At 43.8% G+C, this 27,117-nt stretch overlaps 1 protein-coding gene across 2 annotated transcripts in view; it reads right to left on the bottom strand.

Annotated features, from left to right (window-relative positions):
• Scml4 (Scm polycomb group protein like 4) overlaps nt 1–27,117 on the bottom strand; it is a 97,085-nt gene that overhangs the window by 22,588 nt on the left and 47,380 nt on the right. Inside the window, exons 3-5 of one of the 2 annotated variants that reach the window (XM_020170099.2) lie at nt 15,378–15,459; nt 12,553–12,753; nt 10,032–10,223 (exon numbers count right to left, since the gene is read on the bottom strand). In XM_020170099.2, coding sequence (XP_020025688.2) covers nt 10,032–10,223; nt 12,553–12,753; nt 15,378–15,459 — 475 coding nt within the window. Of the gene's footprint in view, nt 1–10,031; nt 10,224–12,552; nt 12,754–15,377; nt 15,508–27,117 lie in introns of both variants that reach the window. The other variant, XM_074077384.1, reaches the window with a different exon arrangement.

Here is a 27,117-nt window from a genome sequence, read left to right as displayed (position 1 = left end):
CTAATAAAAAATAGAACATCAAAGTACTGTAACAAACATGTAAATATCGCTTCCCCTTCTCTCTCAAAATATCTTACTGTACTGCATTCACTCTTCTTTTTGTGATGCTGGAGAGGATAAAATTCCTGCATGGTGAGCTGAAGTGAGGTAAATGACTCAGGTATTGTGATGTAGCGAGGACTACTAAGGAAGGGTTACTGCAGCACAGCACTGCAGTATTGCATGATTTATCTGATGTGGCTACTAAGTGAGGAGCAGGCAGGTGGCAATATACAGTGTGGATACGCTGGACAAAGGGATTGCTCATGTCCCAAGTGAGACGGGGGGGGGTGGGGGGGGGGAATGAGATTTCATCATGCCATGCAATTTAAAACATGAATTCTTTGTTTCAGGAATTTTCCACTTCCTATTTTCAGACTATGATTGACAATACATGACTGAAACCATAGAAAGTAAAGCTGTGGATGGGGGCAGGGGAGGGCACTGTGTGGCCACGCTGGTGAAGCAAACTGCCATGTAGTGACATGGTCTCTGGAGAGGTCCACTTGTCAAGGAATGAATAGTTCCTGGGAAACTGACTCCCACCATGACCACATGAATGAGCTGGGGAGTAGGTCCTCCCCACATTGAGCATTAAAGACAGAGCCAGAGGGCTCTGCTAAGCTGTTCCTAGACTCCTGATCCACAGAAACTGTGAGATAATAGAAGTTATTTTAAGTCACTAAGTTTTGAGGGTAATTTGTTACACGGGAACAGATAAAACAGGACATTTGTTTTATTTCTCTTGACTCTGCACGTCCAAACTGGAAGTTGTAATTAATTCTGCAACAAGATGTATTGGCTATGAATCTAACTCTTTCTAGAAGTTTATTTAGGGTTAATTTTTCTTTATTTTCCTTCAGCAAATGCCTTACTGCTTAGGTATGAGAGCAAAAAAATACTCACAAATAGGAGAAAATTCACAAAGTAAACCTTAGGAGCCTATTGGTTTCCTAAGCTGCTTCAATTCCTTTTGATGTAGTTTGCTGTTTTAACCTTCCTCTCATGCGTGGCCACCAGCTGGTGGTATGATGAACCAGCAGATATGACCTAGGGCTCACCACAGGGGTTCAGGGACTCGTCCTGCAGAACAACCCAGAAGTTGATGACATCTCCATCAACCCTAGAGGTGGCCATGCCTCACTTCCTGGTTCCCTTGGTTTCCACCAGTCCTTGTAGTTTCTGTGTTCTGATGTATAGTCAGAGAACTTGGTTACCATCCTCTTGTATCTTCCAAGAAGCCTGACTCATCCCCTAGATCTGCTCTTCCACCAGAAGCAGGTTCACCAAGAGACGCAGAGCCTTCTGCAAAGATCCAGGTCCAACCATTACCTGCCAGCTCGTGTGGTTCGTGGAGAATTGAGGAGTGGGGGTGTCATAGTAAGGACAATTAGCCTCATGGAGCAAAGGAGACTTTTTATTTGGTGAGAGGTGTGGGGGTAGAGGTAGGGTTATCTTTTAAAGAATTCTAGGTCAGTCTTGAAGGAAGAAAGAGAAAAAGGTCTATTTGGCCTCTCTTCTCTCTTTCCTCTCTCTCTCTCTCTCACACACACACACACACACACACACACACAGAGGCTTTCTTTCTCCTCCATACTCCCTGTCAGAAAGAGCACCCCAAACAGTAGAAAGCCTTTAAGGACTTTCCCTCTTTGTCATTCTGCTCCTCAAGTCGTCAGTGTTGGCACCTTTTATCCACAAAATCGTTTTACACAAAACAATGTTGGATAAGAAAAGTACATTATCTTTTGTTTTATTTGAAGTTAGATACTTCCTATTAAATACTATCAAGGTGACCAATATGACTCAATACCATACTGTTTGCCCCATATTTAGCATGCCTAGGGCAATTAAAACAACTTAATTGGAACACTCGTTCACTCACTTACCCATTAGTTATTGAGTAAATTACTTCTTCAATCTCTACAGGGGCTGAACGGAAACCTAAGCCTGACAAAAAGCAAGGGGGCCTGCTTAAATACTGGACATTGTAAACGTTTACTTTAGATTCTGCAAAGTCCAGCTTTTTCTTCAGAGGTCCTTTTTAAAAAAGAGGTCACATTTTTCCCTATTTGCTCAACGTTTTTAAATAGTACATACATCCTATGGTTGGAAACACACCAAAGAGCTTTTCCCCACTGGCACACAGAGACCTTCAGGAAGAACACTCTCTATGCCAGGCTGGAGGGGCTGGGCCAGGCTCAGCTGGCCCCCAGTGTTGGAACCTCCGTGATGGCTTTGGAGTTTGCTACAGAGCTGTGGATCCTCTTCTGTAACCTTTCTCTCAAGGATTCTGAAGACTTGACCTTGACAATGATCATTTTTCCTCTTCCCAAATAATCTCCCTTTTTAAAGCTCTGCTGAAGAGCCAGACGGCGCATTTTGTTCATGTGGCCCACGGCTGTGGCCAAACGAATGTACCTCTGCAATATTCCAGTCCTATGGCCTACACTGGGAAATGAGTGGCTGCAAGGGAATTCAGAGTAATAAGAGTGATATGCCTCCTTTCATTTTTTGCTTTCTTTTTTCAGGGGATTTTTTTTTTTTTACTGTGGTAAAATATAATATAATATGGTTAGGTATGGTGGTGCATGCCTATAATCCCAGTACTAAGGAAGCTGAGGTGGGAGGATTGTGAGTTTGAGGCTAGCCTGAGTTACATAGTGAGACACTGTCTCAAAAAAACCCAAATACACAGATACATATACATATATATATGTATATAGGTATGTGTGTATTATATAACATAAAATTAACCACCTTAACCAGTTTTCAGCCTGTTGTTATTTGTGTGTGTGTGTGTGTGTGTGTGTGCGTGTTTTGGCTGTACTGGAATTTGAACTCCAGTACTTTGTGCTTGGGAGGCAAGGCCCTGTACCACTTGCGCCAAGTCTCCAGTCCTAACCTGTTACTTTGAAGCAAAACAACACAAAATGCTGCCACCTCACCCAAAAGCCCCTTTGTCATTTTTAAGCATACTGTTCAGTGGTGTTAAGCACCTTCATAACATTGTTCGATCACCACCACCCATTGGAGTAACTCCTTCCATCTTGCAAAACTGAAACTCTAACATTCATCAACAATCGCCTTTCTTTATTTTCCTCTTCCATCATTTCACATATTATCTAAAATACTAGGTCCTAAGTTTTGGTGGGTTTTGTGTGGGTTTTGGAGAGATGAGGAAGTTCTCCTGGAGGCTGGAATGGTGGGCTTTGCCTGTCCCGTGGATGACATCCAGCACTGATGTCCCCAGAGTACAGGGACAAGGATAGAACGACCTTAGGGCAAAGGTGAGAAACCCAGAAGGATAAAAGAGAGTTGATCTTCTTGGAGTGCAGTTCTACCTCAGTTTTGCTAAGTGGAGGCTGGGTTTTCTAGAAATGACACAGATGCGTCACAAGTCACTGTGAGAATCTTCTTTGCATAGTCAGCCTTCTGAGGTGGGAAGCAGGACCCACCCCCACCCAGTGTTGGGTGACAGGACCTTACAGGCAGCAGGACTAGGAAGAATAGCAAAGGGCCAGATGCGAGAACACCTGCACACAGTCTCCTCCCAATGCTGCCTTTCCATATGACTCTAAGCAAGTGGCCTGGTTTCTGTGCACCTTACCGCATTGCAAACAGGTGAGCTCAATAAATGTCCACAACTGATTAGGATGGGTGGGTCTTGTGCCACTTGACACATTCTATTTATTCCCTTTTAAAATATAAGATCTTTCAGAAAGATAGACATTCTCTGTGTGGTCATTCTCTGTATTGCCATTATATCAGACAAATTTACCATTGACTAAGAAAGCAGATTTGCTTTCTAAATGCTGTGTGCATACATTCAACCATTACGGAACACATAGCAACAGATCGTCATGTTGACACTTTTCTAGAGCTCAAAGATCACCAGCCAAGGAAGAAAAGAGCAAATCCTGGAGAGAAAATGGCTCTTCCCCATCTGACACCCCACCCATTTATGCACCCAAGAAGCTACTCAACAAAGGGGAGCCATTTGTTCCTATCACAGGCAGGAATCAGCTGCTCAATTGGGTCATGCAGAAGAGTTCAGCTGTCACATTGATGGTTTCCAAAGAAGAACCATACTCTTGGAGATCAGACAGTTTGTTCTGTTGTACTGTATAGGTTTCAAATCAGTAGATGTCCCTGTGTGTTTTTCTGGGACAGCATGGCCCTGCCCCCAGGTGGATATAGCAGAGCAAAGCAGCTATGGACCCAGAGTCCTGCAGTGTAAGACAGGATCAAATGTCACGGTACATGCGGGAACAACGTAGGGAGAACAGATAGGCATTTCTCAGGGCTGGGGGAGGCTTATCAGAGAGCCCGCGGCAAGTGGTTGCCAGGCCACACTGAGGAATTTCTCTGTCATCATTCTTTCCTTCTTTTGCCCTTTTCTCTGAATCTGTGAACCTTCTTTTCCTCATCTGGGTTTATACCTGGGTTAGCTTTACCTAAGCACCCCCGTCTTCTTCTCTAGCCCCCAGAATACACTGAACCCTGGATCATCTTCAACAGCAGTATTTGTACAAGAGAAGAAGCACCTAAGTGCAGCTGGACTGAGAGCATGAAATGAATTTCCTGGGTGGGCTGGACTCTGCCAGCCCCAACCAGCAGTGCCAGTATTCCCTGGATCCTGTTAGAAATGTATGCTCCCAGGCCCCATCCACCCCAGCCTACTGAACCAGGATCTGCATTTCAGCAAGATTCCCAGGTCGTTCCTGAGCACATTGAAGTTTGGGAAGCACTGGCTAAAGCATAGTTATAGTTGAGACTTATCTTTTTAACACTCAAAGTTAAGATAACATTTTCCCCAGCGTCATCTCATGATATCTGACCACTGTTATCAAATCCACCTGCGGTACCCCTTCTCTTAATGCACTCAGAAGTCTTCTCTAAACCACAAGCCACATTTGGATGTCAGTTAATAGACTTGGAAGGAAAGAACTGTAGTTTCTGGTCCAAACCAGGAACCTGGGGCAGCTAGAGTGAGCTAAAGCCTGGTGTTTCCTGGACACAGGAGAAGGAGCTTTTGGAAAGAGACTGTGTCTTTCAAAGATCTGAGGAAGCCAGGTGCTGGTGGTTTACACCTATAATCCTAGCTATTTCAGAGGCTAACATCAGGAGGATCAAGTTTTGAGGCCAGCCTTGGCAAACAGTTCACAAGAACTCATCTCCAAAATAATCACAGCAAAATGGACTAGAGGCGAGACTCAAGGAGTAGAGTGCTTGCTTTGCAAGTGCAAAGCCCTGACTTCAAACCCCAGTTCCACTAAAAATGTTCTGAGGAAGAGATTTGGAGGGAGCCCTCCTGCTCTCAGGAACGAGGTCATCTTCTAAGGGGAGTGGCTTTGTCTTAGTGTCCTCGCCTTTGCCACCAGAAGGCTCCTTGCTGGGAATCTTGGGACACCTGCTCTTCCTGCTCCCAAGGCTGTCCCCTGACCTCAGTCTGGAAGGGACCAGACAGGACATTTTTCTCCTACTCCTCTGGGCTGCCAAAGCTCCTGGAGTGGCCCTAACAGGTGGACATGTGCACATATTTGTCACTGGTAAGGGGGAGATCACTATCACCTACTATCCAAGTGACCCCTTTCTACTTTGGAATGGCTTTGACTTTTCAGGGCTCCTTATAATGTCAACACCACCTGCCTCCTGAGGGGACTGCCTTCTGAGAGCTCCACTTGGTTATTTAATGGTCAGGTTGTGTACCTGAGGAGTATTCTTGAAATCCATACTTCTCAGACTTAAGTGTGCCTTCAAACCCCCTGGGAATCTGCTGTGAAAAGGCCCGAGAGGGCCACTGAGCTCTATAGTTCTCAAATGAGGACAAAGCCCCTGACCAGAGTTTCAGCGGCAAGGCCTTGGTTTTAATTAAATCTACCTTCTAGTTATTTAGTTTCATTGAGCTCTTTAGTCACAGAGAACAAAGCCACATGACCTGCTGTCATATAGGAATAGGGAATCACGCCTTCCCAAATCTTCCACAACACAAACATCTCAGTTCCTTTGGTAGTTCCTTAGTTCTCATGGCTTTGCATTTTCATATCATTGGGTTAACTGCATTCTGAAAATGTCAAGCTGAATGTTGACCAACCCTTTAAATGTGTGGCAAAGCCTGGGATACTCCAGCTTGAAATGAACACCTTGGGGAAGAGTAGGGCCATGTCTTGGTTCAAATGAACTCGAGACCTGACTGTCTTGTTTAGGAAAGCTGAGGTCCTATGGATGGGTGTGAAGCCCAACATCAAAAATGTTTTCACTCCTTCCCTCATATGTGCCCTTCTCCTCATGATGAGGAGAAAGAGATGATAAACTATTTTATCCTCTAACAGAATAATAACTTGATGTGTTACCCTGCAAAGGAACTGTGGCAAGGAAATCCTAAGGCGACAATGCCAACTCTAAAGCCAGTTCCTGAATGGTGTCATTTTAGGGCTCATGGCAGACTTGAGTGACCTGGGCCAAAGGGGCTGTCCAAAGCCTACCATGTCATTGCTGTGGCCTCCACTGTCTCCAGGTTTCCTGACAAGTGAAGTACACAGTGTTGGGTTTTGCAACACCCAAGCACATTCTGTTTTTTTCTAAAGTCAACTTGGGTGAGGGAAAGGCTCATGAGAACAACTGGGGTCAATACTTCCCAGTTGACTAGGAAGGAAACTAGCTCTCACCTGGATGCCAGCTTTGAGGAAGATGGCCATTCTTTTGGCAGAAAGTGTTAAAATGATACTCTTTAGTTTTGGTTCTGGCTGAGCCTGCAAAACAACAGACATTACATATTTTACTCTGATAGAGTGTGACACCACCAAGCAGGTCTTACAGAACGAGATGTTGGAAAACCAAGTTTACATCAGCAGATGACCACGTACCTCTAGCCTGCAAACAAGATTGTAAAGGTTGAGAAACAGGTTGACTAGAAGTCAACTTACGAAGAGAACTATCCAGTCTGTTTCCAATAACTTTGACATGGTTATGTGAATAGTTTAATGTCTGTCCTCTTGAAACTTGGGAGATAAACTGGATTATTGTTTGGTTCCCATGGAAAATCTAAAAAACCTCTCTTTTGCTGGCAGAGCAAAAGAGAGGTGCCTTCAGGGCTCAACTGCACTTGGGGCAGAGAATATGTGTGTGATTGGTGGAGTGGCTCAAGCAGCAAGAGCACCTGCCAAGCAAGTGTGAGGTCCCAGAGTTGCCAAAAAAAAAAAAGAATTGAGAAAATGTGAATGTTTCTCAAAGGCAAAATATGAACTATGAGAAGTGTGCAGAGGATGGCCTTAGATGCCTTCCAAGGATGCGATGGAGGCATGAGAGGTCTTCTGCAGAAAGAAGCTAGAGTTGCCCCAGAGGCCTCAGATAGTGAAGGAAATGTGAATGACCATTCAGAGAAGAGGGTGCATTTGTCCACACCAAGGAAAGTGCAGGTGACAAATGGTAGGGTCACCAAAGAACCCACACAAAGGCCTGCAGGATGAAGAGTCAGCTTAAAGCACTTGCCAGAACCAGCAGGCTCTTGCAAGAGAAATCTCCCCTGACTTTTTTTTTTTTGGTGGGACTGGAGTTTGAATTCAGGGCTTCCTGTTTGCAAAGCAGGCATTCTACCATTTGAGCCACGCCTCTAGTCCATTTCACTCTGGTTATTTTGGAGATGGAGTCTCACAAACTATTTGCCCAGGCTGGCCTCAAACCTTGATCCTCCTGATCTCAGCCTCCCAAGTAGCTAGGATTACAGGTGTGAGCCACCAGCACCCAGTTTCCTCTGCCTCTTGACTCTCCTCCTTTGCCCCTGCTACCATGAAGGGTTTTGAAATTGAGATTAGCCAGGTATAGGAGGGGCCAAAACCATGAGCTTGGAGGTGGGGAAAGAAGCCAACCATATCCTCCTTTGCAGCAGTGGGCAAGGGGCCCAAAGCAAGTGAGCTGGGAATGGGTAGAGTACAGTAGTTATATTTTTGAGTGAAATTAGACCTCAGTTGGATCTGAGCATATTATTCTTGATCAGAGAACATTTAAAACTAGAAAACCACAAGGTTTGTCCTAAATTTCATCCATAGTCAGGGAAGAAGAACTGGTCCTGTAGGATAAATTTAAAGGACAATGGGAAGTTGGGTGTAGTGGTACATGCCTATAATCCCTCCTGGGAGACTGAGGCAAGAGGATCCTAAGTTCCAGGTCAGCCTGGACTACAAAGCAAGATCCTATCACAAAATAAAAAGGAAAAAAGAAAGAAAAGAAAAGAAAAGACAGCGGGAGACAGGGAGACATCAATTATGAGACTTTTCTGATCATGTCTCATGGGTTATTGTTTGATCAGTGTAACAATAAGCAAAGGTTTGAAAACTGAGATTATATTCTTCTGATAGTCTCATTACAAGATTCAGTAGAACATAAATTCACTATGTTTCTGAAGCCTGGGCATGGTGGCTCAAATCTGTAATCATAGCTGCTTGAAGGCGGAGATATGGAGGATCATGTTTCAATGCCAGAGGGGGCAAAAAGTTCACAAGACCCCATCTCAACCAATGGTTTGGTGCAGAGGTGCATGGCTGCCATCCCAGCTATGTGGGGAAGCACAAATAGGAAGATCACAGTCCAAGTCAGTCTGGGCATAAAGCAAGACACTATCTCAAAATAACCAACACAAAAAGGGCTAACGGTGTAGTTTAAGTGGTACAGTGTCTGCCTAGCAAGTGCAAGGCCCTCAGATCAACCCCCAGTACCACAGAAACTATGTATGCATGTTTCTGAGGCAGCTCTGGTTTGTTGGAGAGGCCAGACTCATTAACTATCAGAAGAAACATAGCCCCAGAGACACAAGAAAATCTTTCCCAGCTCACACATAGAGACATGAAGGAAAGCATGGATATCTTCTCAAACCGACCATATTCAGTTAGGTATCTTCCTTTGTAAAGGCCAAATTTCTTCCTGTTTCCTGGGTCTCAGAGTGATCAGAGCAAAATTGTAGGCAGAGTTCTTGATACTAATGGAGAAAATCTATGCTAAAGAGCTAAGTTACTCCTTCCCTGCTGTAAAGTATCCTTTTGTTTAATACTCTAAACCTATCTGTGAGCACAGGCCTTCAGGTGTAACCCTTCTTCATTATTTGTGGTGGTCACTCAAAAACTTTGCTAAGCTCATGCATTTTCTTCTCCAAGACAGGGTCTCCCACAGTGCCTGGCACACACATGGGTTTACAAACGTAATATACAGAATAGCACAGTGGCCCCATTTCAGGGCCCTGTGCTTTTCAAAATCAACAACACTGCTTTCAGAGAAAGAAAAAAGGTGAAAGTTTCTGCACATCCTTGAGACTCATGATCTACTCTTGGCAGATCCATGACTCGGGGCTGCTAAGTGGGGAGGAGCATTTCCTCTTAGCATATCGCCCTTTGGGAAGACACCACTGTAGCAACTTTGTCCTGTGGCCCTGCTCCCCTGAAAGGAACTCAGCTCTCGAGGCACTTTCCATCCTGTGCTTGAGAGAGAAACAACAGCTCTATCTAAAAGACATATTTGCTACATGGCCCAGTCAAATTCCTTCAATAACAGACACTTTGTCACACTAATTCTCACACTGGTAGGTGTCTAAGACTACCAAACAGGTCTGACTTCATCTACTCTTTAGCCCTAGATTCTTTGGTTCCTTTGTTTCAGGGTCCTGTAACTACTAACAAACATGAATAAGTATCTTGAGTTTTGATTACAGAAGAATGAAAGATATCACTCATTAGATGTGATGTGGTCTCACTGTCTAAATTCTAACAACATAGACCTCAAAACCAGAATATACTTTTTAATACCTGGAGTGATCACTTCTTGCTATAGCACGGCGTGAGGATGGTGTGGACATCCCCAAAATACAGCCAGCTCAGAGTGCTCCTGGGCCATCCAGAGAGACAATTGAGAACCTCCAAGCAGAATTCCCAGGCTCCATCATCAGTAGCCTCACCTGCCAGCCTGGCCCCTGTGGCAGAGAGAAGTTAGACATAGCCTACCTGATTCCATCCTCCCTGCTCTCTCCTGGGCCTTCTCAGAGGCCCCAGGGCTCCCCGGGAAGGGCTGGTGGCTGAAGAGATCCTCACACAAGAGGCTGCGGCACAGCTTGGCCAGGAAGTGGAGGACATAGCCGATGCTGTTCACCACGGGCAGACTCCGCAGATGCTGTTTTCCATCAAAGGATGCAGAGACTGGAAAAGCAGAGACGGCGACTCAGAGCTGGGCACTGGAGAGAGAGAACTGACAACCAGTTGGCCTTGGGGAAGGGTTTTTGTGTGTCCATTTTTGTTTTGTTTTTAAGTTGGGCTATATTGGATTTCACCTGAAGTCTCATTAGTGACCTGCTTTTGTTCCAAGGTCCCATCCCAGCAGCCACATGGCCTTTAGTTGTCATGTCCCCTTGTCTCCTTGGTCTGTGACAGTTCCTTAGCCTTCCTGTTTTCCCTGACCTTGATAGTTTTGAAAAGGTCAAGCGTTGTGTGAAATGACCTTTTGGGGTTTGTCTGATGTTTACTCATGGTTAGAGGGGGGTTACAGGGTTTTGGGGGGAGAAAGACCATGGAGGAAAGTGTCCTTTGCATCACATCAGATGTGGGTTAGCCATATGGCATCGCTGGAGGGTTAACTCTGTCACCTGGCCAAGACAGCATGCTCCAGATCCCTCCGCTGTATTCTCCATGGTCTAAGTCCTTGAGGACAAGTCACTAAGCTGCCCATGCCCCTTCACATGTCATTTGGAATTCTTCTATAAGGAAGAGTTGACCCTTCTCCCCCACTTATTTATTTACTCATTCATTTATCCATCACAGAAGAATCTCAAGATATTTGTTTAGTACTATGGACTATGCTTGTCATTTGTACTGTGGTTTCCTCTTCAGAGATTTTTTGTGTCCTTATAACATACCTTCCCTTTTATTTAGCACTTGTTTGGTTTGGGGTACTTCGGTTTGTTCAAGGTCATCTGATTCAGCCCAAGAATCAGTCATTTTTCTAGCGTTGAAGAGTTATATTTAGGCTCAGTGGTAAATCACTTGCCTAATGTGTTAAGCCCTACATTCAATCTCCAGCACCACTAAGAAAAAAAGAGAGCGATATTTAGAAACCAAGATCTGAGCATTGGATGAGCTCATTGCTACTGGGGGGTCAGTGATTCTGAACTCTGAGTGACAAAGCTAAGATGTGGTTGTACTCAATTCTCTTTTAATTACTCATCTATCTACATTCCCTAGGTAGCCTCTCTATATCCATCTCTCTTTCCATGTCTACAAAGGGATACAGATACAAACACAGGTTTATTTGGATAGATACAACCAAAAATCTGAGTTCACAAAGAGATTTCCAACTCTTATCTACCACCAGGACTCAGAGGGCTCTTCTGGGCAAGCCTTCAGGGGACAAGTCTTTATAAAAGGAGTGATGTTAAATTTGATCTGTACACAGTTACCACATTTCAGAAGCAACATTAGCTTCCTCCAGTCCTGAGCATGGTCCTTTCTATATCTCTCCTCACAGTCCTCCTCCTGGAGATGAGACACTTGCAAAGGCTTGATGCTCCAGGGATTAAGGGCAGGTAGTGACAACCACTGTGTCGAGCCAGGAATATGGCAGAAAGAGCCTCTGTAGGCAAAACACTTAAGGGGGTAAAGCTCCCCGTTGTACACATTCCATCCCTCTCTCTTGGTGGAGACAACATGGCTCCCTCTGGAAGCTGTCAGGTTGGGGCTGAAACTGAGGAGGACTGTGGCAAAGAAAGGAAGGATTTCTCTGGCTGTAGGATCTGTTTTTAAAGAGATGTCTCCTTTGCATGGGGCTGAAATCATAGCTTTCTCTATGTCTTTCATGGTTGTAATTGCTATGCAGAAGAAGTAGGATAAGAAAGCACAGAGAGTGACAAAAGCAATGGGAAATTAGGAGAGAACTCATTGATAAAGTGGCATCTAAGTAGATACCTAAGGAGCAAGTCACATGGACAGCTGGGGGAAGAACATTCCAGAAAGTGAGACCATGAGGTGCAAAGGCGGCAGCACAGTTGGGGATGAGAGAGAAGTGACCTGGAGATTAAAGAAATAGCCAGGGACAGCTCGTATAGGCCTGTGGCCCCTTGTAAGGGATTTTACTCAGGGTGACAGGGAAGCCATCAGAGGGTCATGATGTAACTTAGAGTTTTAAAAGGACCGCAGTGGAGGTTGGGTGGCAAAGATGGCTGGATTCTAGATGTATTTTGAAGGTAGAACAACAGGATTTACTGAGGGGCTGGAAGTGGGGGATGGGAGACAGAGAAGAGTCAATGGGAAGGATTCAGGTGTCCAGTCTTCCTGTCCAGGTCTGGAAGCAAAATCTGGAGTCCTGAGGGAAGCCTTCTGCCCCCAGGCTCCCAAAGGTCCCTGGAGCCCAGCAGATGGAGAGATGGAGCTCAGGCCCTGACTACACCCACTGTCCCCGCTGCTTTCCTCTTCAGAGAGATACCACTGCCCCATCCCCCTGCCACAGCCCTCATTGTGCAACCTGCCCAGCCCTCACCTGCCACCAGCTCGGCACCGTAGCCCTGCTTGACCAGGGAAAAGACCAGCTTCTGCTGGTGGGCACAGTCGATGCACGCCTGGACAGCCCGCTGCAGGACAGCCGCTGGCCTCTCTGGCCCGAAGCGCTCCGGGAGCTGCTGCAGCTTCCTCCTCTCCAGGTATGGGCCCGCATTGGCCTGCTTGTTGATGTAGAGGCAGACTGTGGGGACAGAAACCACAGGCCCTGGCATTGCATGTGTGGGAGGCCCGCCGGCTGCCCTAGCCATGTGCCCTGGGCCCTGGCCTTGGGAAAGCTAAGAAGGGCACTCGTGGGACTGACTCTTCCCAACTTCAGAAGTAAAAGAGGCAAAAAAGCCAAACCCCCTGACAGCCAGGACTTGCTTTCAAGGGGACCTCCAGGCGGGGAGCAGATGGACAGGTGGGTCCCTGCAGACATAATCAAATCCGAATTGAAGACGGTTTTGGTAGTCTTGTAGACCACATGTGTAAACATGATTCCATGCTGGGTGAATATGCCACAAAATCTTTTCTTCTTCCTCCAAAGGAGCTGCAGGCTAAACAGAAAGGTGGCCATTTCTTTGTGAACCTTCCAGGAATAAAGAGTTAACTTCATGACCAGGTGTGATGGTTCAGACTTGTAAGTCCAGCACTTGGGAAGCAGAAATAGAAGGATCTTGAGTTCCAGGCCAGCCTGGGCTACCCCTATCAAGACCCTGTCCCGAAAAGAGAAAAAAACTACATGATGCTAATATTCCAGAGACTATATGCTCACTGAAGTTTAAGGAGTGTGCTAGTTATAATCTCAGAGAAAATTGATACCTATTTAGGTGACCTATCAATAACCCCTACACTTTCAAAGATAATATACTCCATCAATAAAAAGGTTTGGGGTACATATCCCAAATCGTGTCTATTTGTTTATAAATTATTTGCCTTCTTAAGTATATTAATGTGTACATTTTTAAAGGAAAGCATCAAATTTGTGTAATATAAATCCATATAAAAATGTTAGGATGTCTACAAAACTGGTTTTCTGTATACAATAGATTTCAGTAAATATCAGAGAAATCTTTATGAATTTTACCTAACGGGTTGGGCTGTTTTCAGACTGTTCTGGTACAATCCGCCCTGCTCCCTACTATCAAACCAGTTGTTTTAAGATTTAAAAACAAAAATAATGTTATTATGACCTTGCTGAGAAAAGCCCAACGTCTCCTCACTGTCCTTGACGTGAAGCTAGACTCCTAGACAAGTGAAGAGTTCCCTAGCTGCCCACCTCAAATAAGTTAGAAAAGTTATTTTCTTCCCTTCCAGTGGCACAGGAAAGTGCTGTCTCTCAAGTATTGTTTAGATCCCAAAACATATCCATGAGATAGAAAGCTTATAAGGACAAGATGAAAATGAATGCTAATGACATTTTCTTCCATATGTTAGTGACCGCTCTTAAGTGTGTGTCCTCCCATTCTCTACCAACCTCTCACCCTTCCTAGACCTGAGCGTCTTACCTTAGGGGCCACTGGTACAAGGGAGAGCTGACAGGGACTTTAAGTGGACATCAATAGGACTTTGGAAAAGTTAAATAATGACAGCAAAGAAGAAGAAACTTGGTTTTTATTGAGCAGTTCCTATAGTCTCAAGGCAAGCCTATGAATTCATATTATTCCTGTTTTGCTAATGAGGCTGGAAGTACTTGGACAAAAGCTCAAAGTCTGCAGTCAGCAAGGCCACAGGGGTTTGGACTTCTAAGACAAGCGCTCTTTCACTCTCCCAGGCTGCCTTCTCCTCTCCTCAGCCCAGATGATAGAGAAGGTCAAATTAATAAGAGGCCTAGGTACCTGGTACTATGCGTGAAGAGAAATAGTGAGCAAATGATACAGGGCCTGTCTGCAAGAGCTTCTGGCTTCTGACTGGGAAGCAGACCTACTCCAGTTCTCCCAGGAACTGAGGTGAGGCCAGTGATGCCCAGGCTGTGATGTGAGAAGCTTGAGGCCAGAAAGGCTCCTGCCAGGTTTCCTGACAGGAAGGGCAGGGGGCTTCCTGGAAGGAGGAATGCCTGAGCTGAGAAGTAAGGCAGGGGTAGGGTGACCTGAAGGGAAGCTCATTCCAGGTGGAGGAAGAACATAAGATGAGACCCTGCGACCAGCCTTGGGGACTGAGAAAAGAGCTGTGAGGGGGATCACAGGGGACTGGAACCTGCAGGGCCTTGTAGACCATATTAACAGGTTTGGTCTTACCTCAGAGCAGTGGGAGGGGACTGAAGAGACTCAGGTGGGATGAGAGAAGAGAGTGAGGTTGTGATGAGGGCACTTTGTGTGTGAATGAGTGTGTTGTGCATGATACCATCAACTGCTGTTACTATTAGGATGAAATTTTCAGTTGGTGGGTACTCAAGAGAGAGAGACTGGGATGTATGCTACCCTCACCAGATTGGAGGATCCTAGCTGGGATACAAGAGGTTAGCATCCTCGAGAAATCTCAAAACACAAACACAGGAAAGGAATCATTCTCAAAGTGATCAAGTTCATACTGGTGCAGTTGAACCTTGGCTCTGAAACAAAACATCTGGCCATTCTTTCTGGTCTCACCCCAAAGCAGCCAGCTTTTTTAGCCCAAATGCACTGAAAACCAAGTTTCAAATAATCCAAACTGCAAGACAGGGAAACATGTTTTTAGAGAATCTGGTCATCCTGCCTACTGTCTCACTACCACACCAAATCCTTCCTTTGAGCTATCTCAGGGGCAATTCTTTAGCTCACAAAGTAAGGGAAAGGCAGGCTACTCTGTTATCTGTGCACCAAAATAGAGTTCATTCTGTTGACTTACCTGTGACAGCCTGTGGGACTGCCAAGCTGGGTATGGTGGCTGCATCCTGGGGGATGGAGCTGAGGTCAGGCTCTGGGGTGCTCTGTAGAGGTGAGAGGGCTAATGAAGTCATGAGAACTGGAGACTTGAGCTGCAAGAGAGCCCATTTGGTCAATGAAAATCGTGACCAAATCCAGAATCTTTCCTGGATGCCAGGTAACTATTGTGACTCAATCATTCTTCCACAACTTTCTACTGTGCAGCTCTGGGGAGATGAGCTTCAAATTCAAGTTCAAGATTCATATTTGGGTTGAGGTCAATTCTCACCACACCCTTACAGAGGAGGCACCCAGGAAATGACAGTGCCAAGCAGTGGGTGTAGGAACATACAAAGGTGTGAAGAGTTGGATGTGGGCTGGAATGAACAACCACTGTGGGCGTCTTACCTGAAACCACACACAAGTTGCTGAAATTTGCTCTTCTGGAATTAGGTGGAGATGGCTAATTGGTGTTAGTCTCAACAAACCACTCTCTGTACTAAGCCTGGCACAGAGACAAGCTTTGAATCTCAGCTCTCTTCCCCAAAGGAATGAATAAATCCATCAGTTCCCCTCATCACCACTAGCTATGTCTGGACCCCATTCCAGACAAGTTAAGCCAGTCTCTGGGAGTAGGCTCCAGGCATCAAGGGTGTTTAATTATACTCAGGTTCTAACACACAGTTAAGGTTGAAGACCATTGTTCCACACAGGAGATCTTCAGCTTTTACAAGGAACCTCCTGGCCTCATTAAGATGCAATTCTGACCCAAAAGTTCTTGGGTAGGACTTGACATTCTGTATTTCTCATGAGCTCCCATATGGAACTAACACTGCTGGTCCATGGACCACACTTTGAGTAGCAAGATTGTATATTCTGATGTTAACATATAAATCCCCATCCATATCCTAACTTTCTTCCTGGGTTCTTAGGCCAGAATAATAATAATAATAATAATAATAATAATAATAATAATAATAATAGTCATGGAGAAATAATATTCTCTGTGAAAATTCTCCAACCATTCTATATTCATTTATTCATTCAACCAACATGTATTATGAACCTGTTTCATACCAGACACTCTTCTAGTGCTGGGGATACAACAGGAATAAATCAGATTTTTAAAAAAAAGATTTTTAAAAAATCTTTTTGATATTCTATTGGAGGGGTAACAGACAATACATAAAATAAATAAGAACATGATATAGTATCTTAGAAGTGCTGATGGTGAAAGGGGAAGGGACCTGGGAACTACAAGAGTTGCATTTTGGGGTGAAATTTTAAAATAGACTGGCTTGAGTGGCATTATGCAAAGATTTGAAGGAATAAGTCACATAAGTGTCTAGGGGAAGAATATTCCAGACAATAAGAATATCAAGTGCAAAGGTCCTAAGGCAGGAATATGCCTGGAGAGTCTGTACAACTGTGTGCAATGGTAGGAGGCCAGAGTGAGATTAGAGGAGTAACGAGGCTTAGCAAGAAAAAGGCTCTGGATGCAATCCCTAGTGCTGGAAGGAAAGAAAGGAGGGGAAAAAAGGAAAGGAAGGAAAAGATTTAGGAACTTATCAAGTAGAGAGGTTGTACTATAGTGGTTCATGTTGGGATAATTAGATATCTTTGTACTCATGGAGCTGACATCCTAATATCTAATGACATTCTAATGACAGGAAACAGAATAAGAAGTACATGGGATGGAGTGCTGGGATAAGAGCTGATGGGGAAGACAGAGGGAAGGGGTCTGGGAAGAGTGATTGAGGAGTTGCACGTTGGCTTGAAATTTTTAAACAGGGTCATTATGATAGGGGTCAATTTAGGAAATAATGGAAAGAAAGACAATGGGATTGTGAAGTAAAGTCAACCCTTTCAAGGAGTTTTGTCATAAAGGGGAACAAGGAACAAGCCAAGAGAAATGAGAGATTTTTTTTTTTTGGCCCACAGTGAAATGCCACATCATGGCCATTAGGACAGCCACTATCAAAAACAAAACAAAACCCCATGAAAACAGATAGCAGATGGTGAGGTTGTAGAGGAACTAGAACCTTCGTGCACTGTTGGTGGGAACGGATTGGTCCCTCAAAAAGTCAAAAATTGAGCTATCATATGACCCAATAATTCTACTTCAAACAGGTTCCCAAAAGAATTGAAAGCAGAACCTCAAAGAAATATTTGTTCACCCAAGTTCATAGGAAACTATTCACAATAGCCGAAAGTCAATTCATAGACAGGGTAAGTAGAATGGGGGCTACGGGGCTGAGGAGGGCGTGCATGAGAAGTTACTGTTTAATGAGTTCAAAGCTTCAGTCTTCCAAGATGAAAAAGCTCGAGATTAGTTGTACAATGTGATATACTTACCACCACTGACATGTATACTTAGAAATGGTTACAGTGGTAAATTTTATGTTACGTGATTTAAATTTTTAAATTTTGTTTTCAAGATAGGAGAAATAAGTGTTTTAATGCTGATGCAAGTAATCCAGTAGCAAGAGAAAACTTGATGATACAAGCCAGCATGTGGACTGCTGGCCTAGGGCTTTAAGTAGGTGAAGGGGAGGACATTTAGTGCCCACTGGGAGGCAGTGGCCCTAGAGAAAAGTGACCTTTCATCTACCGCCAACAGGAAGGAAGGAGAATAGAAAGACTAGACGCTGGTGAGTGGAGATGGGAGCTTGCAGACGTCTCTTCCGATGGCTTCTAAGTTCCTCGTGGAAGCTGTGTGTGAGGGAGGACAGAGCAGGTGAGCATGTTAATGAGGCAGAAGGTGGGAGGAGGACTAGGAATAGAGTGTGACTGCCAGCAGCCCTAGAATGTATGGAAATGCGTTTAAGATGAGACTGGCCAACGGCGAGCACATGGCTACAGTGCTGTCCAGGTGCAGGACTTTGAGGAGCCCTGTATTAATCACAGTAGAGATTTCATCTTATTCTGAGAAATCAAAGGGCTCACCATGCAGAAGACATTGCTAAATATTATAAAAATAATTTAAAAGAAACCTCGATGGTGAGAATGAGAGATCGGAAACCTGGTATGATTCAGTTCCATGACTTTGGTGTGACATCCTCATTTGCCTACTGTGGCCACCCTGTTTGTCCTCAGAGGTTCCCCACTAAGAGTCTGGGATGGTTTTTCTAGGAACACTATCCTGCAATGCCCTGCTTGTGATGGAGAGGCTGGCAGTGGGTCCCTGAATACTGGGTGGTGGGCTCAGAGATTTCTGCCTCATCCCTCCTTTACAGGCTTCCATTCCTTTAACCCCCAATCTACATGCAATGATACTGAGAAAATGGAATTGGCAAATTGTTGAATTGCTGGTCCCCCCTCCCTGTGATCTTCAGGATCACCCAAAGATCCTGTGATCCTTCCCAAGAAAGATGATTATGTTGCTGATGATTACTGGAACCTAAATGTCTGGATTACTGTTCATGTAAACTGCAGAAAGACCTAATATTTAAAGCTTGCTCTCTATTATAATATTTATTAAAGGGGGATTTGTCCATGAAAGCCATCCCAGGTGAAGTAATAGAATTATAAGTGGCTGCTGCTTCAGCCCATCATTTCTGCCTAAGTGAAGCAATTTCTTCACTACTTCACAGGGAAAACCTTTTGAATTGGCCCAACCTCTAAAACAACTGTTGGGACTTTTGAACAAAGACGAAGCCTCGTGCAACTATGAGTATTGCTATGCTTTGGACACGGTTTGGGTGCGTCCCCACAGGGTTCATGTGCTGAGGGCCTGGTCTCCACTGTAGTGGATCAAGAAATGGTGGAACATGAAGAGGTGAGGTCTAGTGGAGGGTGTTAGGTCATTGGGAGCACCCACCTGGGAAGGGATTAGTGCTGGTCTTCTGGAGTGAGTTAGAACCTCTGTGAGCAGGCTGTTTCAAAAGCAGTAAGACTGTCCCTCCCCTCTGGCTTCCTGTCATCACATGACCCATCTCTCCCTCTCACATGCACTTGGAAGCTGGCACCACATTTTTATGCTTCTAGAACTGGGAGCTAAGTAAATATTTCTTGAGACTTGTGGAGCCCAGTCTGGCCTGGAACTTGAGATCCTTCTGAGTGCTGTGATTACAAGCAGTCACCGTCAAACCAGGCTTACCCTCTTTTCTTCATCAAGTATACAACCTCAGATATTTTCTTATTGCGACTGAAAACAGGTTAGCATAGGCAGTAATAACTCTTAAAGATTATCCTTTTGAAGAGAATAAGTCATCTGTTGAATTACACTTTTACTTAACGTTCAAAAATCTTAATCTCATTGATGCATTTAAAGAGTCAGAAAATGGCCTAACATGGTAAAGAGAGTCGCCCAAGATTATAGAAAAGACCAGAGGAGAAGGAGCAGAGATCCAAGGCAGCTGCTAGGACCATCTCCTGTGGTAACGTGAGGCTGGTGTGCCGCACAAGCCACCTGCCTCAACTTACCCAAGCTGCTCCCTGGCAGGGCATTTGTGTTTGTTGTTCTTGCCTTGGATTTTTGAAATTTTTGCTGGATTATTTTGTCTTGTTTTTCACACGGACAAGGTAAAACAAAATACTCGTATATTGATTTCTAATACTAGTCTTCAATAAAAGGGGCCAGGGCCCCTAGGAGAAATGGATAATTCTAGGATTAGAGCAAGGAATATATAACATGAGCTGAGAGCATCCTGTAGTGCTGGAAAGTAATAAAATACAAAAGATACTAATGATGGAGGGATGTTCCAGGGGCACAGGGAATAACTGAAAGAGCTTCCAAAGACTAAATCTGGACTAATGTGAGACCAAATCAACAGTGTAGTAACTTACTATAACTCAAAATATATAATAACTACCCAAGCACATATAAATGATTGACTAAGTAAACACATTGAGAGAATAAGCCAATAGCCCATGTATAAAAATGCCAAATAATTTAGGTAGATACTCTTAAGTAGATGAACACAATTTCCATCCTTAATGTGGATAGTGCATAGTGACTTCCTTCCAAAGAGTATATAGAAATGGGCAAAAGTAAGTGTTACAGTGGAGAAATCTGACAAATACCACCTCAAGCATGTGCCCAAGGTCAACATCAACAGTGAGGTTGACAGTGTGTGCTCTTGACATATAATGAAAATGGCACTTTACACTGAGATTGTCCCCAAAACCCATAATTTCAATCTAAAGCTGGGAAAAAAAAAAAAAAACCTTAGACAAATCCCAATTGCAGCGCATTCTACAAAACATCTAACCAGTACTCCTCTTTTCCACTCAGAGATACAAATGTGTGTCTGGAGAATTCTTGCTCTATCTGTCTCTCAGACATTTGCTGAAGAATCCCTGGGAAGAAGTGGGAGGGGGTTGTTTCAAACTGAGTGTAGCCAGAGGACACAACATGGGAAAGGGGCTATTGATGTAAAACTCAAGTATTTTCTTAGAACTATGTGCATTTGGAAGCTAAGCAGTGCCTGACAGACAGTAATACAGCATAATATATACAGAAATATGAGCAAAAATGAATGTTTCTCCCCAATAAAACCATGGTAGATGGGGAGTAATCCTAAGAAACACAGACACAATTTCAGTTGTTAAACTGACTGCCAGACATTCAACCTTATAAACAAGTTGGTTTTAGAATTGGAGGCAGAACTGAGGATGGAGGATGTGGTTGGTGAAGTAGAAAGAGGTATAGAGGCTGCACGCATGTCAGCAGAAGATAAACCAACACAGCAAACTTTCAAATGAGATTGGGGCAGCAGAGGGCTCATACAAGGGAAATGGATCCAGCTTTTGGCTCTGGATTCAAAGTCCAGCTCAGACCCTCACGAACTCTGTCCTGAGGCTTGTTACTGCAGCTCTCAGAATTTGAATTTCCTCATCAATAAAGTAAGGATATTAATGCTACCCCTAGAGGTGAGGTAAGAATTAATTACAATGTTTAAATAGTGCAAAGTGAGACTTCAACACATGTTAATTGGCATTATTAGTATTACTAGTGAGTAGTAGTGTTACCCTTAGAAATTCCAGAAATGTAAATAAGTCTCAAGTTTCTTATTTGTGCAGCTATGGCAGGAGGGGAAAATAGGAACCCATCTACATTTTCTAGGTTCATCACTTGGGATGGCATCTTCACAAATCTTTGCAGGCCCACTTTCCTACCTCACTCCTAGCAGAAGATCTTCCCTGAGAAATATGCGCCAAGTACATTTGGAAATGGTTCTTAAGTACTACTTGTTTAGGGCTGAGGGAGTGGCATGGCTCAAGGGGTAGAGCACCTGCTTGGCAAGTGTGAGGCCCCAGTACCACAAAAAAAAAAAAAAGAAAAGTAATGTAAGTACTGCTTGCAGAGAAGCTGTCCTTTCCAAGTTGCAGCAATTAAGCTATATCTAAAAAGGAAAGAAAATCTTTCAATCAAGCAAACAGTCATTTATTGAACAAATGCCATTGAGCACCCACTATGTGCCAAGAACTGTTCAGGTGCTGAGGATTTTGCTGTGAGTGGGGAAGATAAAGTGCTTATACTCAGTGAGCTAATTATGGAGGAGGAGGAGGAGGAGGAGGAGACAAAAAGCAAGCACACAATTAAAAATCAGATTTGAGACATCCTATGCTGTTAAGAAAGCAGGATGAGGTGACCAGGTGTCAAGTGGAAAAGCTTTCCAGGCAGTCTAGCTCATGTAAACCTCTTGAAGTTTGGTTTTTCCAAGTGACCAAGAAGTGAACTGCATTTCCAGGAACTGTGGGCAAGAGGCACAATGGTGGAAGAGGAGCATTTAGGTGGCAAGGTCAGATTATGAAGGTTTTTAAAGTTAGTGTTGTGGGTTGACTGTGTTCCCTACCCCCAATAAAGACATACATTTAAGTCCTAATCTCCAGTACCTGTGAACATTGATTTTATCCTCAAGTAGGGTCTTTGCAGATGTAATCAAGTTAAATTGAGGCACACTGGATTAGGGTGGGTCTTAATCCAATGATTGATGACCTCATAAGAAGAGGGAAATTAGCTGGGCACTGGTGGCTTATGCCTGTAATCTTTGTTACTTGGGAGGCTGAGACTGGGAGGATCAAGGTTTAAGGCCAGCCCAGGCAACTAGTTTAAGAGACCCACCCCCATCTCCAAAATAACCAGAACAAAATGAACTGGAGATGACTCAAGCAGTACAGCACCTGCTTTGCAAGCATCAAGTTCTGAGTTCAAACTCCTGTTCCACCAAGAAGAAAGAGAAGGAGAAGAAGAAAATTTGGCACAGACACCTAGAAGAATGCCATGTGACAATGGAGGCAAAGTTTGGAGTGATGTATACCAAGGATGAGAGCAAACACCAGATGACAGAAAAGGATGTTCTAGCGCCTCAAAGGTCTTTCCCTGGAGCCTTCAGAAGGAGCATGGCCCTATTGACACCCTAGTTTCACACTTCAATCTCCATCCAGAATTGTTACTTTAAACTACTCAGTTTGTCGTACTTTCTTACACAGCTTTAGTAAACAAATAGAGTCACGATAGAGAGTATGGATTTTATTCTAAAATTGATGGAAGCAATGAGAGGATTTTACACAGGAGCACACAATTCAGATTGTGTTTAATAAAGATAAATATTGCCACTATAGAGATAAGTTGTGCAATACCAAGGCAAAGAGCTTAAAACATAAAAGTCACTCTCAAAAGACATCCAAATAAGCAGATAGTGGCTGCGATCTCTACTATGGACCCCAGAAGGTAAGTGGAAAAATAGTTTCAATGTGCTGCCAGGAGAATAATTGACAAGATAAAATTCTACACCCCCAAAATTTTTTTTAAAAAGGGTGAAATAGAACTGGAGGAGTGGTTCAAGTGTATCTGCCTAGCAAGTATGAAGCCCTGAGTTCAAACCCCACTACTGAAAAAAAAAAAGTGAAATAAAGATACTTAGAGAAACTAAATATCACTAGATGTCCTGTATCAACAGGATTTCAAAAAGACGCCTTTCATTTTAGGTAAGTGACCATAGGTTGAAAGTCTGAGTTGCAAAGATGAAGAATAAATAATCAGGTGAATATAAATGAAAATTACTACTAAAACAATAACAATGAGGTCTCAAAGAGCTAAAAGAGAAAAATAGTAATGAGAAATATAGTAAAAGTGTCCTGGGATCCTTCTATTATCTAGGAAAGGGTAAGACATAGTTAACTCTAGAAGACCCTGCTAAATAAGCATGTTCTCATTTCTAGAGCAAGGCCCATTAGTATAACAGAAAAGAGTGCTTAACTTCCGATTAATAGAAAAGAAAAAATATATAATTGAAAATAACCTAAATGAAGTTCAAAAATTACCCAATCTGGCAGTGCCTAAGGAAAAACAGGTAAAAAGAACTCAGAAAGAGGGCACACATAGAATATAAAAAGTAAGATTCAGGCTTAAACCCAAATTTGTTACTTATTTCTTTGTTTTGTTTTTGTGGTACTGGGCCTCACACTTGCTAGGCAGGTGCTCTTCCACTCGAGTCATGCCCCAGGCCTTGCTAATTTCTTTAAACCTAAATGGAACAAATGCCTGTGCTTGAAGACAAAGGTTGTCATACCAGGTGTCATGGGCTGAAATGTGTCCCTCAAAATGATATTGATGTCCTAACCCTCTGCTCCTGGGAATGTGACTTTTTTTGATAATCAGGTCTTTCCATCAAATTCAGATGAAGTTGTTAGGGTGAATCCTAATCCAGCGTGACTGGAGTCCTACAAAGAGGAAATTTGGACTCGGAGGCAGATACATAGAAGTTGATGTAAAGACCCAGGGAGAAGCCATGTACAGGCCAAGGAAAGACTGGCACTATCAGAAGCTAGCAGAGGGACACATGGAACAGATTCTTCCCTACAGAACTCAGAAAGAACCAATACTAACAACACCTTGATCTTGGACTTAGTTTACAAAACAGTGGGACGGCAAATTTCGGTTAAGTCATCCAGCTAGCTCTATTTTGCTAGAGCAGCCCTGAGCCACAATACCCTGGGCTTTTTGGCAGGGATGGGGTGTTTGCTGTGTTTAATCCTGCTCCTCTCCTCTCCTCTCTTTCCCTCCAGTTACGGACTGAACATTTGTGTCCGCCCACAAACTCCTCTGCTAACCCCCAATGGGAAGGCATTTGGAGATGGGGCCTTCAGAAGGAAGGTGATTAGACTTAGATGATGCTGCTAGGGTGGGGCCTCTAGGATGGGACTAGCGTTCGCCCACATCCCTGCCCATCACTTTCCTTGGGGACACATTTCTCTGTAGACTCACATTCTTTCTTCATACAAAACTCCTTCAGGGGTCTGCAGAGATGGTACAGGGAAGAACAGTTAGGGGAAATTGAACAATTCACTACATTTAACCTCAGACTTTAGTCTAAAAACTTGCCTGGTGGAAATGGAAATTGGTTCCAATATCACAAAGTCCGTGGCCAGTGACCTAATTCCATTCCTAGGAGTCAGCAGGCACTGGGTACACCCATACCTTTTCTACCTGTACGTGGAGGAGAGATTAAAACCCAAGAGATGCAGGGGAGGATTCTTTGGCCTTGAGGCCTTCTTTGGTCAAATCTGGGGTCCTAATTAAATAATCTTTGCTCTAAAACATATCTAGGAAAATGAAATGATCTAAATTTGACATGCTGTGAGCATCACGAGTAAGTCAGAAGGGGAAGATTGGAGGTGGGAGGGGACATGCCTGTCAGGATGCAAATAAGCTCTGAGCTGGGATGAGATTCTCCTCTGAGTCCAGAGATGCTGAAATTAGGGAGGAGGTAGAACGGGCTGCCGACTTGCCCGGGGTGGGGAAGAATGGTTTGATTTCCTCCTGACAGACTGAAGTCAAGAAAGAGTCAATGGTTGTACTCCATGGGTACCAGGAGAGGGAAGGAAAAGGAAAACCAAAATACCATGAGTGGATAAAGTGGAATGCAGGAAAAGAGATGTATCTATGAGAATCATTTAATAAATGCTGTCCACCATGCACTGTGACCTCCCAATAATTTTCAGCAGAAACTACACATTTTAAGGAATGTGTGATATGATTGGATTTCTTCTAGAAACTGGGTAGGGGACCAAGTTCTGTTGATGAGAGAGGGGACATTGGACACCCTGTGCACAACAAAACCCAGAGCAGTGTGGAACCACAGTTGACCCATACTAGTCCAGAAGAGATGATTGCTGGGCTAAGTAAGGTGGTTCATCCCTATAATCCCAGCTACTTAAGAGGTAGAGGTAGGAAAATCCTACTTTGAGGCCAGCCCAGGCAAAGTTAGTGCAAGATTCTATCTGAAAAACAAATTTGCTAGATAGGGAGACTCCAGCCTGTAATTCTAGCTACTTGGGAGGTAGAGATGGGAAACATGGTTCAAGTCCAGCCTAGGCAAAAAGTTCACACAACCCCATCTCAACTTATGGCTGGGTGCAGTGGCGCACCTGTCATCCCAGCTATGTAAGGAAGAACAAATAGGAGGATGACAGTCCAAGCTGGCCCAAACATAAAGCAAGACCTTATCTCAAAAGTAACCAATGCAAAAAAGGGGGCTGGTGAAGTGTCTCAAGTCACAGAGCGCCTGCCTAGCAAGCACAAGGAGCTGAGTTCAAACCCCAGAATAATTAAAAAAAAAGAAAGAAAGACAATTGTTAAATTTTCAGGAATATTACAAGTTGATCACTGAACACAGCCATAATAAAAAAAATCAAAGTGGAGATAGTTACAATTAAATAAGGTAATTTAAAGTAATAAACACTCAAAATTCATCAGTTTCTAATTATTTTACTTTTCGCCTTGTGTTTTCCACAGTGCACTGCTGGTATGTTACACTGCTGGCTGCAAATGGACCACATTAGGAATATTTTTACCTTGGAATTTGGCAAATGTTACAAATTAAGACTGGGATTATTACTGTATTGACTTACAGATTTAAGAAAGTGATGGAACAACTGCTTAAAACGCTGATTCAACTTACAAGTGTATCACATCTATAGCTGTTATGTAGTGAATGGCGCAAAAGAACTGACATTCTTTTGGGTTTTCAAAAACTATTATTCATTCAGAAACTCGACACCCAAGATGGAAATCCCACTATCTGGAGAGAGAATCTGCGGCACCTACAGAATGGAATCCAGGGTTTGTCCTTGGTGCCAGTCCTTCTGGTCTCCTTAAAAAGACCTTGGCGGTCTCTCCAGCCATGAGATGTAAGGAAACTTTTCTGTTGAACTAGGGGGAGTGTCTAAACTAAGGATCTAAACAAAGATGTTAGAGGTAAACATTCCTTTGAAAATAAAGAAGGCTGTTGCCATGGTGGAATATGGCTGTTCACAGAAAATACGGGATTAAGAGGAGTTTTTGCTTCCTTTGTTGCAGGACACCCTTTGTTGAGGGTGACAAAGGGACAGTAAGACCATAAAATGTGATGCTGTCACAGCAATAAGCAGGTCCCAGCAATGTGGCTGCAGGCCTGAGGCCATGAGAGAGATGGCCAGATGGGCCCTGGGAGGGGCCTGACCTCTGAACTCCAGAGGCCTGACATCCATCGGCCAGTTTGACCTTACTTTTCTGCCTACAATTCACCCATGCTATCCTCAGAAGCAGTTAAAGGCCACTGTTGGTCCCAAGTTTGGGTCTAGGAGGGACCATTCTCCAATCAAAGAGAGCTCCCTTCTGTGCAGAACACAGAGGTGACTAACAGAGTAGCTTGGGGTGACATCAGACAAAAAGTGACAAATGACAGCCAGCAAGCGATATCTATCCTCAGACTCTCCTAGATTCTGAGCAAAGG

This window comes from Castor canadensis, chromosome 1 (assembly GCF_047511655.1).
Source record: "Castor canadensis chromosome 1, mCasCan1.hap1v2, whole genome shotgun sequence".
NCBI lineage: Eukaryota > Metazoa > Chordata > Mammalia > Rodentia > Castoridae > Castor > Castor canadensis.
This window is presented reverse-complemented; position numbering and strand designations above follow the sequence as displayed.